Below are 25493 nucleotides of genomic sequence, written 5' to 3' on the forward strand. Positions count from 1 at the left end.
ATCTAATATTCAACCAAAGCAAATGCTTTTTTAAAAAAAGTACTCTTCATATTTCAGCATTGATACACTCGAAGGAATATTCAAACCTGCTACCCCAGTGCTCTTGCATAGACTACACCAATTTTGTAATCCGGGAGAGTTATTTTAAACTTTTTTTCCCCAAAGCCTTTTATTTTCATTGAGACAGAGTGAGACCTCTTGCCAAAATACCTGGAACTCAAAGAAAGGCTCCACCCTCAGCAGGACCCAGCCAGGGAGTCCAGTCTCTCATGTGGCCCCTCTCCATATTGGCAGCGTCCTGGGTCTTGATGCTGAGCAGGGGCAGGGAACAGGAATGAGCCCTCTGGCATTTTGGCATAGTCAATGTCCAGATCATTGGTCATTTGGAACTTGGGACTTTGAAATTCTCTGGGCTTGAAGCCTGTGAATACTGATGCCAACATGAGTCTGTAAAGTGACACCAAGCTGTGACAGTGTTGAAAGGACTGCTCAAATGCTCCACAGGCAGGAGATCAGTTCTCGGTTTAATAACAGTTGGCGAGATGACGGAATAGGGGTGCTCTTAAAGGCAGGAATTACTGAGCAGGAGTGCTCTGCAGGGCCTGTAGCTGGCCGTCTCCGTTCACTTGTTCGTGACAATACAAACTTGCCGTTGCACAGTCCTCTGTGCTTGCCAAGGCCTGTTCACACCCGTAACTTACTCGCCTTTGCCATGACGTGGGAGGTCTATAGACCAAAGGCTGTTATTCCTGCTGTGCAGCCGAGGTGCCTGGCATCTGGGAGTTGTGCGATTGGAGCAAGTTCCTGCAGTGGACTTGTGGGAGACCCTGGCTCCTTAACTCCTCTCTCCTCACGGACATCATAACAACCACAGCCCTCCTTCCAAATGGTTTGATTTATCTTTTGTTTGTTTGTTTGTTTTTGTGAAGAAGATTAGCCCTGAGCTAACAATCTGTTGCCAATCCTCCTCTTTTGCTGAGGACGATTGGCCCTGGGCTAACATCCGTGCCCATCCTCCTCTACTTTATATGTGGGACACCTGCCACAGCATGGCTTGACAAGTGGTGCATAGGTCCGTGCCCAGGATCTAAACCTGCGAACCCCAGGCCACCAAAGCAGAGCGTGGGAACTCAACCCCTACACCACCAGGCCGCCCCCAAATGGTTTGATTTTTAATGTTTCCTTTCTTAGTCCCACCTCCTTCCTGCTTTGCAATATATTTGAAACTATAGTATCATATTATTCCTGATTTTCTGAATCTACTCTGCTTCTTAAAAGCCTCAAACATCACATGCTTTGGTGTGTGTTTGTTTTTCTCCTCTCAGTTAGGGAGGACTAAAAGCAATTTTACTTGGAGAAATCTCTTATGACAATTCTTGAGAAACGTACTTGAGAAGGGCTGGTTGAGTGGCTTCTGCACACAATTTGTGTGAAGGAGCCTTAGCTAGAAGAGGGGCTGTGCTTGCCCCATTGCTGGCCTGGGGAATCTTTGGGGAGTTTGATAGTTGAATGTTGAGTACAGCATTATCACAAACCTCAAGGCGTTGTATGACTAAAACATGCTACGACCACGATACATGGATGAATCTCTAAACGAGTATGCTGAGAGAAAGAAGCCAGACCCCAAAGAATACATCCTGCATATGCTGTCATCTGAAACTCTGCAAAAGACAAATCTAGACTGTGACAGAAAATAGGTCACTGTTGGGGGAGGAGAAGAAGGGAGGTGAGAATTGTCTGGGAAGGGGCAAGGACTTTTTGGGGAAATGGAAATATTCTAGATTTTATCATGGTGGTAGTTACACAGGTGTACACATTTGTTAAAATGCATAGGTCTGTACACTTTAAATGGATGCATATAAATATATATCTCAACAAGTTGATTAAGAAATGTGTAAAGAGAGAAGGAAAATCTGCAAATACTTGCACAGTTCTCTTTTTTTTTTTTTCCTGTCTCAAAGCTGTCATGGGCATTTATATAACATCTCAAAATGTGATTGCAATTTCAATAATTCCTGTTTTTGTTTTTGTTTTTTTGGGTCCAGCAAACGTAACTCAGAAAACACTTCTAAGTGTAAGACCTTGACTTCAATCCATTTGGTTACATAAGAACATACAGAACACAAAGCAAATATATATTAATTTTTCTTTCTTGCTGAAAATATTAGGCAGAAATCTACTTCCCGCCATGACTCATACAACACATTTATACTGACAAACTCCTTTGGCCTCTTCTGATTTTTTAACAGAGTTGCTTTAACTATGTGCTACATTTTCTCCCTGCTGTTTGGGTTTGGCTTCCTCACTTATCTCTGTTAATAAAAGGCAGCTTTTCCTAGTGACCTCCTTCCTAGGGACACGGGGAACTAAGGAGGCGTTTCAGAGCCTTCCTCCTCCGGACACAGGCAGCGAGGTGTGAACGTGTGTGCTGACATCCTCAGGCCCCGTCTCTGACTCCTCTCTTCTTCCTCCAGACTCCAGAGCCAGGTGCACACCAGCCAGGTGAAGGTGAGATTGAAGATATGCAGCTCCCCGCTTCTCCTGCAGAACCAGAGCAACAGGGATGGAGCCAGGAAACAGACCATGAGGATTTTGAGACACTGTCTCACCAGAGTGAAAGTCAATCAGACACAAAAACTGACCCCTTTGAGAGTGCTTCAGACACAGAGTCCCTGCCTGGTGACCTCACAGGGGGACTCTGCCTCCCTCCAAGAGGTGCCTCCATGGACAGAGAAGCTCCCTGGGGATGCCCTGACATCCCAACAGCCAGACCTCCTCAGGAGCAGCATTCAACTGGTGTCCCTGGGCTTGTCCCAAAGGAAGAACGAGACGTGTCCCTTGACCTCAAGGAAGCGTCTTACAAGAGTGGGTCCCGAGCCTTGCCTGCAGTTGCTGGAGAAAGGAAGGCAGGACACCTCCGGGACAGCATGGCCAGCCTGGAGCAAAAGTCTTTGCTGGCAGGGGCTCCTCACCACACAGAGGGCTGCTCGCAGGGTGCCACAGGCAGCTACAGTCTCCAGCCACCAAAGGGGGTGACTGTACAAGACCCAAGGTGGTTTTCTGTTTTTTCTCTTCAGAAATCCAGGTCTGAGAGTTGTCTGGGCATCCCAGGGACTTGGCCCTTCCTTCTCTGGTGCTGTGACCTGTGCCGGAGCTGGCCACACATCCACAACAGGGTCGGGGAAACAGGGCTGCCTCTCAGAGGCCCACTGGACAGCAAAGCCCCTCTGGGAGCCAGGACAAAGAAGGCAGGTACTCCAGGGCCTGCAGTGGACACAGACTTGCTCTGCTCCCAGCCTTGCCTTGATGCCCCCTACCAGCTTCCTTTAGGGACATCTTGCCTCCTACACACTAAGCTCTGCCATAGTGACCCAGAAAATATTGCTGACAAGGGCAGGGCATCCCCAGGGCACTACTGTCAGCACATGAGAACATTGACCACAGTCCACTCCACAGCAGGGCTTCCCTTAAGATACCCTGAGGATCCTCCAGGGAAGAACTTGGTGAAGTTTGGGACCCATTTGAAGGAAAGGACAGAAACAGAACAAGATCCAAGAACACAAAACCCTCTTCACCCTGTTCCCACCCTACTGTCTCATTTGCTTCCTGCTTCCCAAAGGAGGGCTCCTTATTTGCAGAATGAGTACAAACCCAGTGCTCTTAGCTGGAAAAGGGCCTCTCAGGACACGCCATCTGAATATCTCCAGCCGGAAAGCCAGCTGGGACAGGACTCTAGGTCCTGCCCAGTCTCTTCATGCCTTGCTGAGGAGTTGGTGAGCCTCCGTGCAGAGGAAGTGCCAATGCCTGCAGAGTGCAAGTCGGAACGCAGCCCAGAAATCAGGCCAGAGGAACCCCGAGGCTCTGCACCAAACTCCGCTGATGTGAGTGATAAACAAAAGCACCTTCAGGACATTACCGTTGAGGCAGGAAACCAAACCAGCAATTACACATTCAAGTATGCTCTCAGTGAGAAAAGAAAGCCCCTTGCTAGGGCCAAGTTCCCACATCATTCTAGCTATAGCCAGTCACAGGTGTGGAACAGAGCCTGGACAGGTTGCACCAGAGTGAGTGAGTGTTCAGACGCTCCAGAGACCACCCTGAAATCAAGTGCAACAGGCACTTCAAAGGAAGCAGAAGACGTGATGGTTCTAGACCCCAACTGCATGAAAATTGCCTTGCAGGGTTTTTCAGAAATAACAGCAGCCACCGTGTCTCAGTGGGGGGATGAGGAGTGTGACCAGGGGCCTGAGGGTGGTGCCACGCCCTTGGCTGAGGGCCTGCAGCTGGAGCCCAAAGCAGACACATCTTCTAGGGGTAGGTGCACGCTCATCACTGTAGCTGTTGAGCAGACGGGTCTGCAGGCCACCAGGAGTAAAGTGGGTCCTCTTCCAGAAACGCAGTCCTGTGAGTTTCTGGAGGAAAGACCAGAATCTTCCCGCAGTGCCGGCGCGACCCCTTCTGAGTCTCCCAGGGCTGGGAAACCACAAACTGACGGCAATGAGTGTGAGCCGCCAGCAGCCCGCGGACTGGGAAATGATGCCCCAGCCGCAGAGCCTGGGGTAGTTCAGATCCCCCAAGCTGCTTCAGAAGAGAGGACCCTGGGCAGAAGAGAGACTTGTTCCCAGGAGCGCGATGGTGGCGTGCTGAGCACAGAGGGGTCTGCGGGAGAGAAGCCGCCTGGGGCGGGCCAGAGCCCTGGGACTGGGGCCGACAACGGGAAAGCTGCTAGCCCCCAGGACGAGGACGCTCACGAGGCCCGGGGCCCGCCCCGCGCCGCCCCCGCCCGCGCCCCCGCGCTCCCGCCGGGCGCACGTCCCCGCCCGTTCGGCGAGGCTTCTCGGGAGCCGGGCCGCCGCCTGGCGCTCCCTGGGGCGACCTCCCTCCGGAAGGACGAGCCGTCGGCTGCCGCGGGCCAGGGAGGGGGCGCCGGCGCCCTGGGACCCGGGCGTCTGCCACCCGCCCGCCCCGCCGCGGAGGCCCTCGCTGTGGCCTCCCCAGGCCCCGAGGAGCTCCACGCCAAGGGTCGGACCGCTGCGGCCGGCAGGCAGGGGGCGTCCCGCCGGAACGGGACCCCTCCACACCCTGTGGCCGCGAGCGCCTCTCGGAAGATGGCCCTCCAGGGCGCAGGCGAAGGAGCTGCCGGACTGAGAGAAGGGGGCCATGTGGAAACGCCAGGGGACCTCGGTAGCAGAAGACGGTCCTCAGAAAGCTGCGACGCCAAGAGATTCAAAAATACAGAGAAAAGGCTCAGGGCAAGGTTGTCCTTAGCTCATAAGCCCTTTGCAAATTTTTTTGAGTCAAAACTTTTAGAAAAAGAGAACACTGATGAATGTTCTCCAGGTTCTGTCAAGGGCCAGAAGGAGAGGAGCAGGCTGCGCCAGAGTTCCTGGCGCGCATTTCTGAAAAGCAAAGATGCAGAAGGCCCAAAAAGGCCTTCCTCAGTGAGTCTGGTTCCAGGACGGGAAATGCCGAATCTCCCCCGACCTTCCCCACCAGGGACCAACAGCCACTGCGAGGAGCAGGCAGGGGACAAGGAGAGTTATGTTTTTAGAGATCACTGGGCACCCCCTCAGTCCCCCACACCTTTGTCATCCAGCAGTTTGGTGTCTCCAGATAACAGGAGAAAAAGTGAACCAACCATCAAATGTACAAGCCCCCAGGAAAGTGGTAGGTACCTACCTTCAGGTATCTTTCCTGCCAAGTCCTGGCTGATCTCACCCATCAACCCTCGTGCCCAGCAGGCTGGGATCAGCTGCACCCTCCCCTCCAGCTCTGCCTGTTGCTTGGCATATGAAAGCCAAGGCATGCCCTGCAAACCCATGAGCCCCAAGCCCTGGAGCCCCAGGCCTGCTGCTTGGTGGGCGGAGTTCCACTACCCTGGCAGGGGCAGTGCCATCTCCATGGTTTCTCTTGGAAGCTACCGCAATGTGGATAGCAGCTCGCCGACTCCTGAAAGACCCAAGACGCCCAAGGCCAGGACAAGCCTCCTGCATTCTCTGCAGACTCTAGACCAGGATAACCAGAAGGAAGCAAGGGGGGAAAACGGCCAGCATCACTGTGGCCTGAGCACAGCCCCCTTGCTCAGGGACCTTCCTGGCAGTGAGGTGAGTTATCTGTGACTGGCACCAACCTGTGTATCCACCTCTCGAGGCAAGAAAAGGAGAGAACCATGTGGGAACCTGTCCTAAGTGAGGGGCGAGGGGAGGGCGGAAGGCCACTCTGCCTTCCACGGAGATTGCCCAGCTACCCTCCAGAGTGCCCCACCCTGATCTACACAGTGTGACCAACTTCTTGGAGCTGCCCAACTAACAAGTGGGAATTGGCATTTCATTATAATTTTATTTTGTGTTTCTCTTTTTTTCCTGCATAATTCAAGCTATTTGAATTCCCTTTCCTATTAACTGCCTGTTATCCTTTTCCCCCTTTTCCATTGGGTGGTTGATGCCAGCGTTTTCGTGCCATCTTTCATCCTTCCCCACTGTGAAATTTAAAACAGAAATTTCCCCATGTTGTCTTCTATGTGGTCTTTTATGGGTTTATTTTTTAAATTTAAATCTGACCCAACTGAACTTGTTTTAGTAGAAGGAGGGGGATAGGAGTTGTTGGTGCTTCTGAAATTCTTAGTAAAATAAAATGGTCTCTCCCCCAGGGCAAAGGCATCCACCAGGACAGGTACCATGGTGCTGGGTCAGGCACAGGAAAGGATACACAAGCTTGGGATTTCTCACACGTCAGGCTGCTCTCGGAAGGAGGTAGCTTTTTGGAAATCCCAGAAAGAATACTGTTGGGACTATGAAAGTAAAGCTCCCTTTGTCCTGTCTATTCCTGCATCCATGGGCCCTCGCCCCTTTGCTTCTTTAGACAAATAGGTATGGTGCCTCCCATGTGCCCAGCGCTGGGCTGGTGTGGAAGGACCTCAAGTCCAGTGTGAGCCCCCAAGCAGGGTCCTGGTGAGCCCTTCCCTTTAGCGAGCCATCCGTCTGGCAGTCCCTGACCCAGCAGCACTGGGCTGAAGCTGACCTCAGGCTGTGCACTCCCTCCTGCAGGTGTCAGCCACCCGGGGCTCCCGTGGGCCTCCTGTCTCAGAGCACACGCACTTTCCCTGTGTTCACGTGTCTGCTCTTCATGTAGCTGCTGCTCTCTTTGCACATGTTCTGATGTGCAAGCATACTGGGCTTTCCCTCTCTGCTGATAAGATTTTAAAGAGAAAGAGGACTAGGAACTAAACATTTATCAAGCAGCCACTTCATGCCTGGCCGTGTCCTGGGCACTTACAATCACATGCTTGGTAAAGCCCATGCAGGCTGTCCAGGTGTTTGCCTGAGGCCCACCACACCTGCTCCTTCCGATGTACACCTGAAAAGTTTGCTCTCTGGCTGAAGCCCTGGGCAATACTGGAACGGGAGACTCAACTTGGTGATACGAAGCTCCATCTTGTGGCTGCTCCTGGGAGAGCAGGCTTTGATTGTCGGAGTAATTTGCAAGGAATTCAGTCCTCATTCTCATTTTTTCCTTCCACGTTGCTACTCCAGTACCCTAAAACAACCATTCTTAATATTTCTTTTTAATTTTCTTCCAGCTTTTTTCTATAAACAAGTTTTGTATGTTTAACATGGTTACCATCATGCCATCTCTAGAGGCTTTCCTTTTCCATGATTTTGCATCCAGTAGTTTGTTTCTTTAAAGACATTCCATTATCGGCCTTCTTTTGCTCTATTATGTCAAGACTCACCCTTGTGCTGTGTACCTAACGCTCTTTCACTTTCACTGTTCTCTAATTACTTAGGGTCTGCACACCACAAGTCATTATCAGCCAGCTGTTGCTGGACTTCGGGGCTTCCTCCACTTTGGGTCTGCTGTGAACGGGGCTGCTAGGACCACGCGTGCCCAGTGCCTCCTGCACGTGCACATGTGTTTCTCCTGGGTGCTTTCCCAGGAGTGGAATGGCTGGGTCATTGAGGGATGCACATCTTCAGCTTTACTAGATACTGTCAGATATTTTTCCAAAGTGATTGTGCCAATTTACACTTCCTCCTTAAGAGTTTCCTTTGCCCTGTATTCTCATTAACATTTGCTTGATATTGTCAGTCTTTTTAATTTTAGCCATTCTGCTTGGTGGCTAGAGGTATCTCATGTGGTCTTAATTTGTATTTTCCCAATGTCTAAAGAGGCTGAGCAACCTTCATATGTTTTTTGACAATTTGGATATCCTATGTGGGGACATGTCTGACCTAATGTCTTGTCCATTTGTCCATGAGGTCGTCTTTTTCTTACTGATCGTATATTTTCTGGATATAATCGATGGTTGGTTAAATGTGCCACGAACCTCATTTCCCATTCCATGGCTTGTCTTTTTCCTTCTTTAATGGTATCTTTTGATGAAGAAGTTCTTAATTTTAATGTTTCCAAATGTATCCATCTTTTCTCTATCCTATCTTTGGTCAAACCCACTCACCTTGTTCTTCTTCAATTTGATAAATATTTACTGAGTGCCAGCTATGTGCCAGGCAATATTCTAGGTGCTGTGGATACAATATTGAAGAATATATAAAAATTTCTGTTCGCAAAGGAGGGACAAGTGTGGCAGAAGTAAATAAATAATTGGGCAAATAAGATTATTTCAGATATGGAAAAGACTGTAAAAAAATTGAAAATGTGATTAAGAAATTGAAAAAGTTAATGGGATAGACAGTTCAGGGCTGTGTGAGAGTAGGGCTCCCTTAGCTTGGCAGTTTGGAGTCCAACACTGGAGCCAAGTCTTGAGTGATGAGGAGCCTACAAGGTACCCTCTCAGGTCCAGCCCATTTCTGTGACGTGGAAGAACTCCCCCCCTACAGACTGCCATATAATTTCATCCTGCACAGTCACTCACACCTGGGAGACCACAGCATATTTGCATGTGTTAGTCTGATGGAGAACAGGAGGCAGGCTGTGATGGAGTCCTCAGGTGTGAAAGGTGCTGTTTACATGTAGAGATTTCTTCTCTTTTTAATTTCAGGTTTAGGGGCAAAGAACCTGATTCCAGGGGACGTAAGCTCCAGCATGTCATTTATAATCTTATTTGCACACACATGGGTTTGCACTCCTGTCTAAGGGGGCTTAGGAAGGAGACCAAGATCAAGAGGAAGATGAGAAATTGGGTGGGTGAGAAAAATGGGCAAAAACTAGAAGTTAGAACACCTGTGCATGTTTTATCCCCCTCTGTTACTTACTAACCCTGAACCTTGGAATAAGACCCCCCCAGATTCAGTTTCCTTATCTGTAAGGGTTGGACTAAGTGATCTCCTGGGTTTCTGTCAACTTGATGAATGAATGCTGGATAGCTTTCCTAACCTTCACCCATAGTCTTCTCTGACTTGGATAGCAAGGATCCAAGGTACTACTTCTACTTAAAGATTTAAATGGGGCGGGGGGGATATATTGTGAACATTTTCTAACCTTTAAAAATCTGTGTGTGTTCTAAAATTTATATCTAGAGGGACAGACCCTAGAATAACTAAAACAGTTTTGAAAAAATAAAGTGGGCAGAATCTCTGTACCCAATATTAATTAAGGCTTACTATATAAAGTAATCAAGACAGTGTGGTCTTGGGGGAGGGACAGACATGGAGATGAAAAGAGTAGAGAACGCAAAAACGGACCCACATAAATGTACTCAGCTAATTTTTAGGTGTGAAAGCAATTCAATGGAGGAATGACAGTCTTTTCAACAACAGTGCTAAAGCATTTGGACATCTATAGAAAAAACATCTTGACCTAAATCTCACACTTTATTCAAAATCAACTCAAAATTAATTAATCACAGACTTAAATATAAAACATAACACTATAAAATTTTTAGGAGAAAATTCGGGGGATCTAGAGAGGAGTCAAGTGTTCTTAGTCGTGACACCAAAAGTATATCTGTGATGGAAAATGATAAATTGGACTTCATCAAAATCAAAAAACTTTTGCTCTGCAAAGACTCTGGTAGGAGGATAAAAAGAGAAGCTACACATTGGGAGAATTTATTTGCAAATCACATATCCAACAAAGGACTAGTTCTAGAATATATGAAGAACTCTCAAAACTCAACAGTAAAAATACAAAGAATCCATTTAGAAAACAGCAGAAGACATTTCAGGAAAGAGGATATACAGATGGCAAATGAGCACATGAAAAGATGTTTGACATCATGAACCATTAAAGAAATGCAAATTAAAAACACAATCAGAATGATTAAAATAAAAAAAATGTATATATGTAATGACAACCCTAGATGCTGGCAAGGATGTGAAGAAACTGGATATCTTCCACATTTCTGGTGGGAATGTAAAATAGTACAGCCACTCTGGAAGAAGGTCTGGCAGCTTCCTATGAAACTAAACCTGGGTACACCATATGACCCAGCAATTGTACTCCTGCACATTTATCTCACGGAAATTAAACTTAGTTTACACATAAACCTATACATAAATGTTCATAGCAGCTTTATTCATAATAGCCCCAAACTGGAAACAACCCAGATGTCCTCCTATGGGTGAATAGTTAACAAACTGCGGTACATCCATATCATGGAGCAGTATCAATCTATGGTGTGGAAAAAATGAACTACTGATACAGGCAATAACTTGGATGGGTCTCAAGGGAATTATACTGAGTGAAAAAAAGCCAATACCAAGAAGTTATATACTATAGGAGTACATTTATATGACATTCTTAAAATGAGAAAAGTATAGAGATGAAGAACAGATGAGTTGTTGCCAGAGGTTGTGGGGAGGGAGGTGGGCAAGATTGTAAAAGGCGAGATAGGGGTCCTGAAGTGATGACACTGTTCTGTGTGGTGACTGTGGTGGGCACATGAACCTACAAATGTGATCCAACTGCATAGAACTAAACACACACACAGGCACATAAATAACTGTGAGGACAACTGGGTAGTCTGAATAAGATCTGCGGGCTGTGTCAGTGTCATATCCTGGTTGTCATACTGTACTGTGGTTTTACAAGATGTTACCATCGTGAGACTCTGCGGACAAAGTACACAGGATCTCTCTGTACTGTTTCTTACATCTGCATGTGTATCTACAATTATATCAAAATTGAAAGTTTAATTAGAAAAAAGCATTTATGTCATTGATTAATGGCTGCATGGTATTTGTTTATATGTGTGCATCTTAATTCTTAACCAGTTCTCTACTGTTTTGAACAGTTAGGTTGTTTCCGACTTTTTAACATCATAAATAATGCTACATTGAACATCCTTGTAGATAAGCTTCTGGGAATGCTTTATTCTCCCTCTTTTTCTTTGCCCTTTACTTAAAAAAAATTATCAAAATATGCATGCAAACAGTTATGCAACCAAATGGTACTAAGATAATGCTTCTCAAACTGTAAAGTGCAGATACATCACCTGGGATCTGCTGGGATGCAGGCTCTGACTAGATGTGTGGGCGGGGCCTGGCCTTGCAGTCCTAACAACCTCCCAGGTGGGATGCTGCTGGTCCTCCCCTCACTGGAGTGATGAGGGGTTAGAAGACTTCCTTAGAAAACAGCAACAGCCATGTGGCCAATCCCTCCCCCACCCAGAGACAACCAGTTAGGTTTTAAGAGTAATTTTAAACTGCTGTTTTGATTTATTATTTTAAAATATTATCTGTTAACTTGCAGTTGTGGTAGTCATGAAGATTCACCCTCTTGTATTCCATCCCTCTCCATTCCCATCCTCTTAATATCACCTTTCCCAGTATATAGTTAAATCAGTAACAAATGTTTACGTCATTATGAGTATAAAATATTCTTCAATGTAAAGCCAAGTAGTGGGCTATAAGTGACATTTCTTTTGCTTTTTTCTGGAGTTCATAATTGTTGCATTTTTCATATGTATGCTTTTCTATAAATCTGTCCTTAAATTTGACTATCAGATCACTCATAAAGCATCTTCCAAATGTTCTAACATGTCAGTATTCTATGAAGTCTCTCCTTTCTCCTAGAGACCTTCCTTCCAGAACCCTCTGACTTCCTGCTGTAATTTGGACTCATTATTCTCCAGGAATTCTGCATAACTTTCTTCTCTGATTTCCTGTTTCTTGAATCCTCTGTTTTCCTTTACTCCCTTATTGTGTTCAAGAACATCCCTCAGTAGCTTCCTAAGAAAAGGTAGGTAGGAGGCATAGTTTTTGAGTTTTTTGAATTTCTGAACACTCCCACCCCTTTTTTTTGGTGAGGAAGATTTGCCCTGAGCTAACATCTGTGCCTATTTTCTTCTGTTGTGTATGTGGGATGCCAGCATAGCAGGGCTTGATGAGTGGTGTGTAGGTCCACGCCCAGGATCTGAACCTGTGATCCCTGGGCTGCTGAAGTGGAGGGCACGAACTTAACCACTACACCACCAGGCCAGCCCCTAAAACCCTTTTTTAAATTAATTATTTTTTTATTGATGTCTTAATAATTTATAACATTGTGAAATTTTGGTTGTACATTATTGTTTGTCAGTCACCATATACGTGCATCCCTTCACCCCTTGTGCCCCAACCTCCTTCCCCCTGGTAGCCACCATACAGTTCTCTCTGTCCATGTGTTGGTTTATATTCCATATATGAGTGAAATCACGTGGTGTTTGTCTTTCTCTCTCTGGCTTATTTCACTTAACATAATACCCTCCAGGTCCATCCATGTTGTTGCAAATGGGACAATTTTGTCTTTTTTATGGCTGAGTAGTATTCCATTGTATATATATACACCACATCTTCTTGATCCAATCATCAGTCTAGGGACGCTTGGGTTGCTTCCACTTCTTGGCTATAGTGAATAATGCTGCAGTGAACATAGGGGTGCAAAAGCCTCTTTGGGTTGTTGATTTCAGGTTCGTTGGATAGATTCCCAGTAGTGGGATAGCTGGCTCATAGGGTATTTCTATTTTTAATTTTTTGAGGAATTTCCATACTGTTTTCCATAGAGGCTGTGCCAGTTTGCACTCCCACCAGCAGTGGATTAGTGTTCCCATTTCTCCACATCCTCTCCAACATTTGTTGTTTTTTGTCTTGGTGATTATAGCCATTCTAATGGGTGTAAGATGATATCTTAGTGTAGTTTTGATTTGCATTTACCTGATGATTAGTGATGTTGAACATCTTTTCATGTGCCTACTGGCCATCTGTATATCTTCTTTAGAGAAGTGTCTGTTCATTTCTTCTGCCCATTTTTTGATCAGGTTATTTTGTTTTTTTGTTGTTCAGTTGTGTGAGTTCTTTATATTTTATGGAGATTACCCCCTTGTTGGACATGTGGTTTGCAAAGATTTTCTCCAAGCTGGTGGGTTGTCTATTCATTTTGGTCCTGGTTTCATTTGCCTTGTAGAACCTCTTTAATCTGATGAAGTCCCACTTGTTGATTTTTTTCTTTAGTGTCTCTTGTCCGAGTAGACATGGTATCTGACAGGATTCCTTTATGACCAATGTCAGATAGTTTATTGCCTATATTTTTTTCTAGGAGTTTTATAGTTTCAGGTCTCACCTTCAGGTCTTTGATCCATTTTGAGTTAATTTTTGTGAATGGCAAAAGCAGATGGTCCACTTTCATTCTTTTGCAAGTGGCTGTCCAGTTTTCCCAACACCATTTATTGAAGAGACTTTCTTTTCTCCATTGTATGTTCCTAGCTCCTTTGTCCAGGGTTAGCTGTCCATAGATGTGTGGTTTTATTTCTGGACTTTCAATTCTGTTCCATTGATCTGTGTGTCTGTTTTTGTACCAGTACCATGCTGTTTTGATTACTATTGCTTTGTAGTATGTTTTGAAGTCAGGGATTGTGATGCCTCCAGCTTTGTTCTTTTTTCTCAGGATTGCTTTAGCTATTCGGGGTCTTTTGTTGCCCCATATGAATTTTAGTATTCTTTGTTCTATTTCTGTGAAGAATGTCATTGGGATTCTGATTGGGATTACATTGAATCTGTAGATTGCTTTAGGTAATGTAGACATTTTAACTATGTTTATTCTTCCAATCCATGTGCATGGGATATCTTTCCATTTCTTTATGTCATCATCGATTTCTTTCAATAATGTCTTATAGTTTTCATTGTAGGTCTTTCACTGCCTTGGTTAGATTTATTCCTAGATATTTTATTCTTTTTGTTGCAATTGTAAATGGAATTATCTTTTTGAGTTCTCTTTCTGTTAGTTCGTTGTTAGCATACAGAAATGCAAGTGACTTTTCTAAGTTGATTTTGTACCCTGTAACTTTGCTGTAGTTGTTGATTATTTCTAATAGTTTTTCAATGGATTCTTTATGGTTTTCTATATATAAAATCATGTCATCTGCAAATAGTGAGAGTTTCATTTCTTCGTTGCCTATTTGGATTCTTTTTATTCTTTTTTCTTGCCTAATTGCTCAGGCCAAAACGTCCAGTAGTATGTTGAATAAGATTGGCGAGAGTGGGCACCCTTGTCTTGTTCTCAGAGGAATGGCTTTCAGACTTTTCAGTATGATGTTGGCTGTGGGTCTGTCATATAAGGCCTTTATTATGTTGAGGTACTTTCCTTCTATACCCACATTGTTGAGAGTTTTTATCATAAATGTATTTTGGATCTTGTCACATGCCTTCTCTGTATCTATTGAGGTGATCATGTGGTTTTTATTCCTTGTTTTGTTAATGTGGTGTGTCACGTTGATTGATTTGCTGATGTTGAACCATCCCTGCATCCCTGGTATAAATCCCACTTGGTTAGGGTGTATGATCTTTTTAACATATTGCTATATTCGGTTTGCCAATATTTTGTTGAGTATTTTTGCATCTATGTTCATCAGCAATATTGGCCTTTAGTTTTCCTTCTTTGTATCATCCTTGTCTGGCTTTGGTATCAGGGTGATGTTGGCCTTGTAGAATGTGTTAGGAAGTGTTCCATCTTCCTCTATTTTTTGGAATAGTTTGAGAAGGATAGGTCTTAAATCTTCTTTGAATGTTTGGTAAAATTCTCTGGAGAAACCATCTGGTCCTAGACTTTTATTTATTGGGAGGTTTTTGATTACTGTTTCAATCTCTTTACTTGTGATTGGTCTATTCAGATTCTCCATTTCTTCTTGGTTCAGTTTTGGGAGGTTGTATGAGTCTAAGAATTTATCCATTTCTTCTAGATTGTCCAATTTGTTGGCATATAGCCTCTCATAGTATTCTCTTACAATCCTTTGTATTTTTGTGGTATCCATTGTAATTTCTCCTCTTTCATTTCTAATTTTATTTATTTGAGCCTTTTCTCTTTTTTTCTTAGTGAGTCTGGCTAAGGGTTTGTCAATTTTGTTTATTTTCTCAAAGAACCAACTCTTTGTTGCATTGATCCTTTCTACTGTTTTTCTGGTTTCAATTTCAATTTCAGTTCTGCTCTGATTTTTATTATTTCCCTTCTTCTGCTGACTTTGGACTTTGTTTTTTCTTCTTTTTCTAGTTCTTTAGGCGTAGTTTAAGGTTGCTTATTTGGGATTTTTCTTGTTTGTTAAGGTTGGCCTGTATTGCTATGAGTTTCCCTCTCAGGACAGCTTTTGCTGCATCCCATATGTGTTGGTACGGTGTGCTTTCATTTTCATTTGTCTCCAGACATTTTTTGATTTCTCTCTTTTTTTTCCCCCCTAAAGCCCCAGAAGATAGTTGTATGTCATAGTTGCACATCCTTCTAGTTGCTTGATTTCTCCTTTAATTTCATCAGTCATCCATTGGTTGTTCAGTAGCATGTTGTTTAATCTCCACATCTTTGTCACTTCCCCAGTTATTTTCTTGTGGTAGATTTCTAGTTTCATAGTGCTATGGTCAGAAAAGATACTTGTTATGATTTCAATCTTCTTAAATTTATAGAGGCTTGCCTTGTTTCCCAACATTTGGTCTATCCTTGAGAATGTTCCATGTGCACTTGAGAAGAATGTGTGATCTGCTGTGTTTGGATGGAGTGCTCTCTGTATGTCTATTAAATCCATCTGGTCTAGTTTTTCATTTAAGTCCACTATTTCCTTAGTGACTTTCTGTTTGGCTGATCTATCCATTGATGTAAGTGGGGTGTTAAGATCCCATACTCTTATTGTGTTGTTGTTAGTGTCTCCTTTTAAGTTTGCCAATAGTTGCTTTATGTACTTTGGTGCTCCTGTGTTGGGTGCATATATATTTATAAGTGATACGTCTTCTTGGTGGAGTGTCCTTTTTATCATTATATATTGCTCCTCTTTGTCTCTCATTATCTGTTTTATCTTGAAGACTACTTTGTCTGATATAAGTATGGCAACACCTACTTTCTTTTGTTTGCCATTAGCTTGGAGTATTATCTTCCATCCTTTCACTCTGAGCCTGTGTTTGTCTTTAGAGCTGAGATGTGTTTCCTGGAGGTAGCATATTATTGTGTCTTGCTTTTTAATCCATCCTGCCACTCTGTGCCTTTTGATTGGAGAATTCAATCCATTTACATTTAGAGTGATTATTGATATATGAGGGCTTATTGTTGCTATTTTATCACTCATTTTACAGTTCTTTTGCATTTCCTTTGTTTCTTGTCCTGTGTGTTTTGGACTACCAATTCATTTTGGTAGTTCTGTATGATAACTCTTTTAGTTTTCTCTTTATTTATCATATGTGGTTCTCTTCTGATTATTTGTTTAGTGGTCACCTTCAAGTTTCTATAGAAAATCTCGTGGATGAGACAGTCCATTATCTGATGACCTCTTATTTCCTGAGACTAAGTTGATTCGATCCCTTTCCTCTTGCTCCTCTCAGTTATTATTGTCACAACTTATTCCATATTCAGTTGTGAGTGTATGTTTAAAGTGATGAGGTTATATTTATTTTTGGTGTTTTCCTTCCTTTAATCTTTGATTTTGGTATTTAAGTGTTTGCTGATCTATTTTGATAGAGAGCTACTAATTTTCTGATTTTGTCTACCTATTTTTCTCCTTGCTCGAAGCTTTGTATCCCCTGTTTGTTTGTTTGTTTTTTTTCAGGAATGAGGACCTTCTTGAGAATTTCTTATAGTGGGGGTCTCGTGGTGATGAACTCCCTTAGCTTTTGTTTATCTGGGAGAGTTATTATTTCTCCATCATATTTGAAAGATATTTTTGCTGGATAGAGTATTCTTGGCTGAAATTTTTTGTCTTTCAGAATTTTGAATATATTATTCCAGTCTCTCCTAGCCTGTAAAGTTTCTGTTGAGAAATCTGCTGAGATCCTGATGGGAATTTCTTTGTACGTTATTTTTTGTTTTTGTCTAGGTGCCTTTAATGTTGTTTCTTTGTCATTGACTTTGCCAGCTTTACTACTAGATGCCTTCGAGAGGGCCTTTTCCTGTTTATATATTTAGGTGGTCTATTGGCTTCTTTTACTGGCATTTCCAACTCCTTCACCAGATTTGGGAAATTCTCAGCTATTATTTCTTGAATAAGCTCTCTGTTCCTTCTTCCCTCTCTTCTCCCTCAGGAATTCCTATAATCCTTATATTACATTTCCTAATTGAGTCAGATATTTCTTGGATAATTTCTTCATTTCTTTTTAGTCTTAGTTCTCTCTCCTCCTCCATCCAGAGTATATCTGTATTCCTATCCTCAATAATGCTAATTCTTTCCTCCATATTGTCAGCTCTGTTCTTTAAAGATTCCAGATTTTCCTTTATCTCCCCATTGTGTTTTTCATCTCCAACAATTCTGATTGGTTTTTCTTTATGGTTTCAATCTCTTTTGTGAAGAAATTCCTGATATCATTGAATTATCTGTGTTTTCTTGTAATTCATTGAGCTTTTTTATGATAGCTGTTTTGAATTCTCTGTGGTTTAGATTATAAATTTCTGTGCCTTCAGGGTTGATTTCTGGGTGCTTGTCATTTTTCTTCTGGTCTGGAGATTTAATATATTCTTGCATCATGGTTGCTGAAGTTGACTTGTTTTTCCTCATCCTAACAATATCTGGTTGCAGTTTCCACCTGCCGCCACTGGGTGGGAGTCAAGGGCTGTGCATTCTGAGCACACTGTGATCCGTGACTGCTCCACGGCTGCTCCGCCACTGCTCTGACCGGCTGAGCTGCAGTGTGTGGAGGGGAGGGTCTCTCTCTTTCGCCTGCCCATCACGGGGGGCTTCTTGTTCTTCCCTTGCTATCTGCTCTCCTGGGGTGCTCAGATGTTGACGGCACCCTGGCTACAGTTCAGACTCCTCCCTATGGGATTTTCCCACAGGCTGTAAGAGGGCTCCCAGAGCGATGGTTTTCCTGCAGAGAGCTGCCCCTCCCCCCTCTCTGGGAGCCACGTGGACCCTGGAGACACCAGACATGCCAATCAGGTGGGGAGGGGAAGGATTTCTCCTTGCCTCTCCCCACTTCCTCTAGGGGCTCCAGCACATCCACTCTCAGATGTGTGGCTGCATGGGTCTCTCAGATGTCCTCTTAGGTTGTGTGAATGTCCTTTCTTGGCATGTGAATGTCGTTTTTGTTTTATCTTATGCAGGGAGAGTTTACGGGAAAGCTCACACTGCCATGATGCTGACATCACTCCAACCTTTTTTATTTTTTAAACTTCATACTTGATGGATAGTTGGCCTTTGTATAGAATTCTGGGTTGAAATCACCCTTCAAAGACTTGAAAGCATTGCTCCACTGTGTTGTATCAAATGCTGCTGGTGAGAAGGCTGATACCATTGTTAGTCCAGCTGTTTGTGTGTGGCTTGATTTTTTTTTTTTCTTCAGAAGCTTTCGGGGTCCTCTCCTTTATCCCTGGTGTTGTGAAATTTCTTAGTGATAATCTTGGATGTGACTTTTTTCTTATTCATTTTTCTAAACATTCAATGTGCCCTTTCAATCTGGAGACTCTTAACCTTCAGTACTGGGGAAAAATATGTACTATTGGATAATTTCCTTCTCTCCTTTTTCCCTGGAACTCCTGTTAGAGAGGTTGTAACTCCTTGATGATGCTCTAATATTCTTGCCATTTCTATGTTCTATCTCTTCATTTTTGTTTCATATCTTTTGGAGGAATTTTCTCAAATTTATTTCCAACCCTCCTATTGAATTTTCCCTTATTCATTGCTAATTTTATTTTGTCATAAAAATGGCTTTTTTATGATTATATGAATAATATATGCTCATTATAAAGAATTCCAACAATATATAAAAATATAGAGAACATAAAAAATTCCCTGTAATCCTACCTCTTTGTGGCAATCATCCTAACATTTTGATGACCATAATTGTATTCTTCCTTTTATACACACACACTCAAACTAAGCCACGCATACAATTTAATATAAACAGGATGTCATTCATGTCATTTTTATCACAGATGCTATCCCTGTCCCTCTTCCCACCTCTGCATCACCTCATTGTGGTCCCTCATTAACCTGTGGTGACAACCTAGTGAATGGCATTCCATATTTTCCCCATGCTCTTATAATCATATAAAGATGCCAATATATGTATACATGTGTACACACCTACACAAACATCCAAACACCCTTCCTGTGTCTTACACTTATCACTTAAAAACATTCATGGAAATATCTCTAAGGTACTTGTAATTCTAAGTAATGGCTGCATAATATTCCACGGTGTGAGTGTATTAAAATTTGCTCTTCCTCTCACCTATAGAGAGCTACACACTGTTTCCAGTTTCTGGCAGCTACAAATATTGATTTGATAAACGCCACTTTATATATAACCTCATATATTTGTACATTTTAGTGGATAGAGTCTCAGGGGTGGAACTGTCAAAGAGTATAAGCATTTTTATATTTTAATAGATTTCATATTGTCTTCCATAAAGGCTGTAATATTTCATATTTCCAGTAGCATTTTATATTTCTCTACATCTGCAGTAATGAGCATTATAATCTTATAATTCTTTTTTTGGTTTGATATTGTTGCTATTGTTTTAAAATTTTATTTTGTTTTAACTTTCGTTAGCACGTATAACTAGAGTTGCTTTTTCTTGTTCCTTCTTGCTCTTTTTTAAACTTTATATTTTAAAATAATCATGGATTTACAGGAAGTTGAAAAATAATACAGAGAGGTGCAGTGTACCCTTCATCCAATTCCCAAGGTAACATCTTACATACGTGTAGAACAATGCCAAAGCCAGGGACTGACACAGGAAGGACACGTGTCTTCCTCTGCCATTCCCTCACATGTGGAGATGCGTGATGAACACCATCGCAGGAAGAGACTCTTCCGTCACCCTCGTGCTGTGCTGTTCACACTCACACTCCACCCCCCGCCCCGACTACTTTCAACCACTAATCTGATCTCCATCTTGATGATTTTGTCATTTCAAAAATGTTACTTTTTGAGATTGGCTTTTTTCACTCAGCATAAATCCATTGATTTCCATTGAGTTGTTGTGTGTATCCATAGTTCATTCCTTTTTATTGCTAAGTACTATTCCATGGTATGGCTTTACCACATCTTGCCTAACCAATTACCTGTTAAAGGACATTTAGGTTGTTTCCAGTTTGGGGCTATTGCAAATAAAGTTCCTGTAAACATTCACCAACAGGTTTTTGGGTGAAAAAACTTTTCATTCCTCTGGGATAAATGCCCATCAGTGTGACTGCTGAGTTGTATGGTAAGTGTGCATTTAGGTTTTTAAGAAAGTCCCAAATGTTTTCCAGAGTGGCTGTACCATTTTACATCCCACCATCAGTTTGTGAGCCACCTAGTTCTCTACATCCTCACCAACATTTGGAATTTTAGATGTTTTCATTTTACCGGTACTAATAAGCCTATGGTGATGTTGTGATAATGATTTACATTTCCTTAAGTGATGTTGAATATTTTTCATGTGCTTATTTGCTGCTTAGTCTGCTCAGGCTGCTATAACAAAATATCGCAGACGGGGTAGCTTCAAAAACAACAGAAATTTGTTTCTTACAGTTTGGAAGGCCAGGAAGTCTAAGATCAAGGTGCCAGCTGATTCGGTGTCTGGTGAGAGCTCTCTTCTTAGCCATCTTCACTGTAATGTCACATGGCAAGAGGGGCAAGGGAGCTCTCTGGGGCCTCTTTTATAAGGGCACTAATCTTACCATTCAAGCAGGCTCTTCCCTTATGGCCTAATCACCTCAAAGGCCCCACCTCCCTATGCTACAACCTTGGGGATTAGGATCTCAACATATGAATTTGGAGGGAATACAAACATTCAGCCTATAGCATTTGCCATATGTATGTGTCTTCTTCAGTGAAATCTCTCCATGTCTTTTGCTCATTCTCTAATTGGATTCTTGCTTTTTACAGTGGAGTTTTGAGAGTTCTTTTTTTTTTAATGAGATATACCTGACAGATACCATTCTGTAAGTTTAAGGTGTCCAACATGTTGATTTGATAGAACTATTTATTGCAATATGATTATAACTGTTAGCTAACACCTCTATCACCTCACATAATTTTCATTTCTTTTTTGTGGTGAGAACATTTGAGATCTAGTCTCTTAGCAACTTTGAAGTTTATAATACAGTATTGTTGACTATAATCACTATGCTATGATTATCTCCAAGACTTATTCTTCTTCTAGTTACAGGTTTATGCCCTTAAACAACCTGATCCAATTCCCCAACTCTCCAGCCCCTGGTAACCACCATTGTACTCACTGATTCTGAGTTCAGCTTTTTTAGATTCCACATATGACTTCATACAGTACTTTTTTCCTCTGTCTGACTTATCTCACTTAGCATAATACCTTCAAGGTCCATCCCAGTTGTCGCAAATGGCAGGATGTCCTTCTTTCTCATGGCTGAATAATATTCCAGTGTGTGCGCGTGTGTATATATATATGTATATATACACATGCGCATGCACACACACACACACACACACACACACACACTCTACATCTTCTTTATCCATTCATCCCTTGACAGACACTTAGGTTGTTTCCATATCTTGGCTATATTAAATAATGCTGCAATAAACATAGGAGTGCAGATATCTCGTCAATATCCTGTTTCCATTTCCTTTGGATATACAGCTGCAAGTGGAATTGCTGGATCATATGGTAGTTCTACTTTTAATTTTTTGAGGAACCTCCACACTATTTTCCATAGTGGCTGCTCCAATTTACATTCCCACCAACAGTGCACAAGGGTTCCCTTTTCTCCATATCCTCGCCAACATTTGTCACCTCTTATCTTCTTGATGAAAACCATCCTGATGGGTGTGAGGTGATATCTCATTGTGGTTTGATTTGCATTTCCCTGATTATTAGTGATGTTGAGCATCTTTTCATGTACCTCTTGGCTATTTGTATGTCTTCTTTGGAAAAACGTTCAGTTTCTCTGCCCTTTTTTTTTTTTGCTTCTTTCAATGGATTTATTCATATTCAATTACCTATGTTTTATTTATTTATTTATTTAATTTTTTGTTTATTGCAGTAACATTGGTTTATAACATTGTAAAAATTTCAGGTGTACATCATTATACTTCCATTTCTGCATAGATTACATCATGTTCACCACCAAAATACTAATTACAACCCATCACCACACACATGTACCGAATTATCCCTTTCACCCTCCTCCCTACCCCCTTCCCCTCTGGTAACCACCAATCCAATCTCTGTCTCTATGTGTTTGTTTATTGTTGTTATTATCTACTACTTAATGAAGGAAATCATATGGTATTTGACCCTCTTCCTCTGACTTATTTCACTTTGCATTATACCCTCAATGTCCATCCATGTTGTCACAAATGCCTGGATTTCATTGTTTCTTATAGCTGAGTAGTATTCCATTGTGTATATAGACCACATCTTCTTTATCCATTCGTCCCTTGATGGGTACTTAGGTTGCTTCCAAGTCTTGGCTATTGTGAATAACGCTGCAATGAACACAGGGGTGCATGTGTTTTTTTTACACATTTTTTTACACACTTTACAAATTGGTGTTTTCAAGTTCTTTGGATAAATACCCAACAGTGGAATAGCTGGATCATATGGTAGTTCTATCCTTGATTTTTTGAGGAATCTCCATACTGTTTTCCATAGTGGCTGCACCAGTTTGCACTCCCACCAGCAGTGTATGAGAGTTCCCTTCTCTCCACATCCTCTCCAACACATGTTGTTTCCTGTCTTGTTAATTATAGCCACTCTGACGGGCATGAGGTGATATCTCATTGTAGTTTTGATTTGCATTTCCCTGATAGTTAGTGATTTTGAACATCTTTTCAGGTGTCTGTTGGCCATCTGTATATCTTCTTTGGAGAAATGTCTGTTCAGGTCTTTTGCCCATTTTTTAATTGGGTTGTTAGTTTTGTTGTTGTTGAGATGCATGAGTTCTTTATATATTTTGGAGATTAAGCCCTTATCAGATGTATGGTTTGCAAATATCTTCTCCCAATTGTTAGGTTGTCTTTTCGTTTTGTTGATGGTTTCCTTTGCTGTACAGAAGCTTTTTAGTTTGATGTAGTCCCATTTGTTTATTTTTTCTATTGTTTCTCTTCCCTGGTCAGACACGGTGCTTGAAAAGATGTTGCTGAGACTGATGTCGAAGAGCATACTGCCTATGTTTTCTTCTAGAAGTTTCATAGTTTCAGGTCTTACATTCAAGTCTTTAATCCATTTTGAGTTAATTTTTGTGTATGGTGTAAGGTAAGGGTCTACTTTCATTTTTTTGCATGTGGCTATCCCGTTTTCCCAACACCATTTGTTGAAGAGACTTTCTTTTCCCCATTGTATGTTCTTGGCTCCTTTGTCAAAGATTAGCTGTCCATAGGTGTGTGGGTTTATTTCTGGGCTTTCAATTCTATTCCATTGATCTGTGTGTCTGTTTTTGTGCCGGTACCATGCTGTTTTGGTTACTATAGCTTTGTAGTATATTTTGAAATCAGGGAGTATGATGCCTCCAGCTTTGTTCTTTTTTCTCAGGATTCCTTTAGCTATTCAGGGTCCTTTCTTGTTCCATATAAATTTTAGGATTCTTTGTTCTATTTCTGTGAAAAATGTTGTTGGAACTTTGATAGGGATTGCATTGAATCTATAGATTGCTTTAGGAAGTATGGACATCTTAACTATGTTAATTCTTCCAATCCAAGAGCACGGAATATCTTTCCATTTCTTTGTGTCTTCTTCAATTTCTTTCAGAAATGTTTTATAGTTTTCGGTGTACAGATCTTTCACTCTTTGGTTAACTTTATTCCTAGGTATTTTATTCTTTTTGTTGCAATTGTAAATGGGATGGTATTCTTAATTTCTCTTTCTGCTACTTCCTTGTTAGTGTACAGAAATGCAACTGATTTTTGTATGTTGATTTTGTATCCTGCAACTTTACCATATTCATTTATTACTTCTAAAAGTTTTCTGGTGGATTCTTTAGGGTTTTCTATATCTAAAATCATGTCATCTGCAAATAGTGACAGTTTCACTTCTTCCTTTCCAATTTGGATCCCTTTTATTTCTTTCTCTTGCCTGATTGCTCTGGCTAGGACTTCCAGTACTATGTTAAATAGGAGTGGTGACAGTGGGCATCCTTGTCTGGGTCCTGTTCTTAGAGGGATAGCGTTCAGTTTTTCACCATTGAGGATGATATTAGCTGTGGGTTTGTCATATATGGTCTTTATTATGTTGAGGTACTTTCCTTCTATACCCATTTTATTCAGAGTTTTTATCATAAATGGATGCTGTATCTTGTCAAATGCTTTCTCTGCATCTGTTGAGATGATCATGTGATTTTTATTCTTCATTTTATTAATGTGGTGTACTACGTTGATTGATTTGCGAATGTTGAACCATCCCTGCATCCCTGGAATAAATCCCACTTGATCATGGTTATAATCTTTTTAACGTATTGTTGTATTCGATTTGCTAGTATTTTGTTGAGGATTTTTGCATCGATGTTCATCAGTGATGTTGGCCAGTAATTTTCTTTATTTGTGTTGTCCTTGTCTGGTTTTGGTATCAGGGTAATGTCACTTCATAGAATGAGTTAAGGAGCGTCCCCCCTCCTCAATTTTTTGGAAGAGTTTGAGAAGGATAGGTATTAAGTCTTCTTTGAATGTTTGGTAGAATTCACCAGGGAAGCCGTCTGGTCCTGGACTTTTATTTTTGGGGAGGTTTGTGATTACTGTTTGGATCTCCTTACTGGTGATTGGTCCATTCAAATTCTCTACTTCTTCTTGATCCAGTTTTGGAAGGTTGTATGATTCTAAGAATTTGTCCATTTCTTCCAGATTGTCGAATTGGTTGGCATATAGCTTTTCATAGTATTCTCTTATAATCTTTTGTATTTCTGAGGTGTCTGTTGTAACCTCTCCTCTTTCATTTCTGATTTTACTTATTTGTGCCTTCTCTCTTTTTTTCTTGCTGAGTCTAGATAAAGGTTTGTCAATTTTGTTTATCTTTTCAAAAAACCAGCTCTTGGTTTTATTAATTTTTCTATTTTTTTTTTTTAGTCTCTATTTCATTTATTTCTGCTCTGATTTTTATGATTTCCCTTCTTCTACTGATTTTGGGCTTTGTTTGTTCTTCTTTTTCCACTTCCTTTAGGTGCATTGTTAGATTGTTTATTTGAGATTTTTCTTGTTTGT

At 41.9% G+C, this 25493-nt stretch overlaps 1 protein-coding gene across 1 annotated transcript; it reads left to right on the plus strand.

Annotated features, from left to right (window-relative positions):
• Positions 1-2480: 2480 nt before the first annotated feature.
• On the plus strand, positions 2481-5009 carry LOC147916206 (uncharacterized; the record flags this gene model as incomplete). The annotated part of the gene is made up of 1 exon (XM_087434970.1): positions 2481-5009. A coding segment is annotated over exon 1 (2487 nt), but the record flags the coding sequence as incomplete, so codon positions are not given.
• Between the last annotated feature and the right edge of the window lie 20484 nt (positions 5010-25493).

This window comes from Ceratotherium simum, chromosome 9 (assembly GCF_057802395.1).
Source record: "Ceratotherium simum simum isolate JZ-2026a chromosome 9, ASM5780239v1, whole genome shotgun sequence".
NCBI lineage: Eukaryota > Metazoa > Chordata > Mammalia > Perissodactyla > Rhinocerotidae > Ceratotherium > Ceratotherium simum.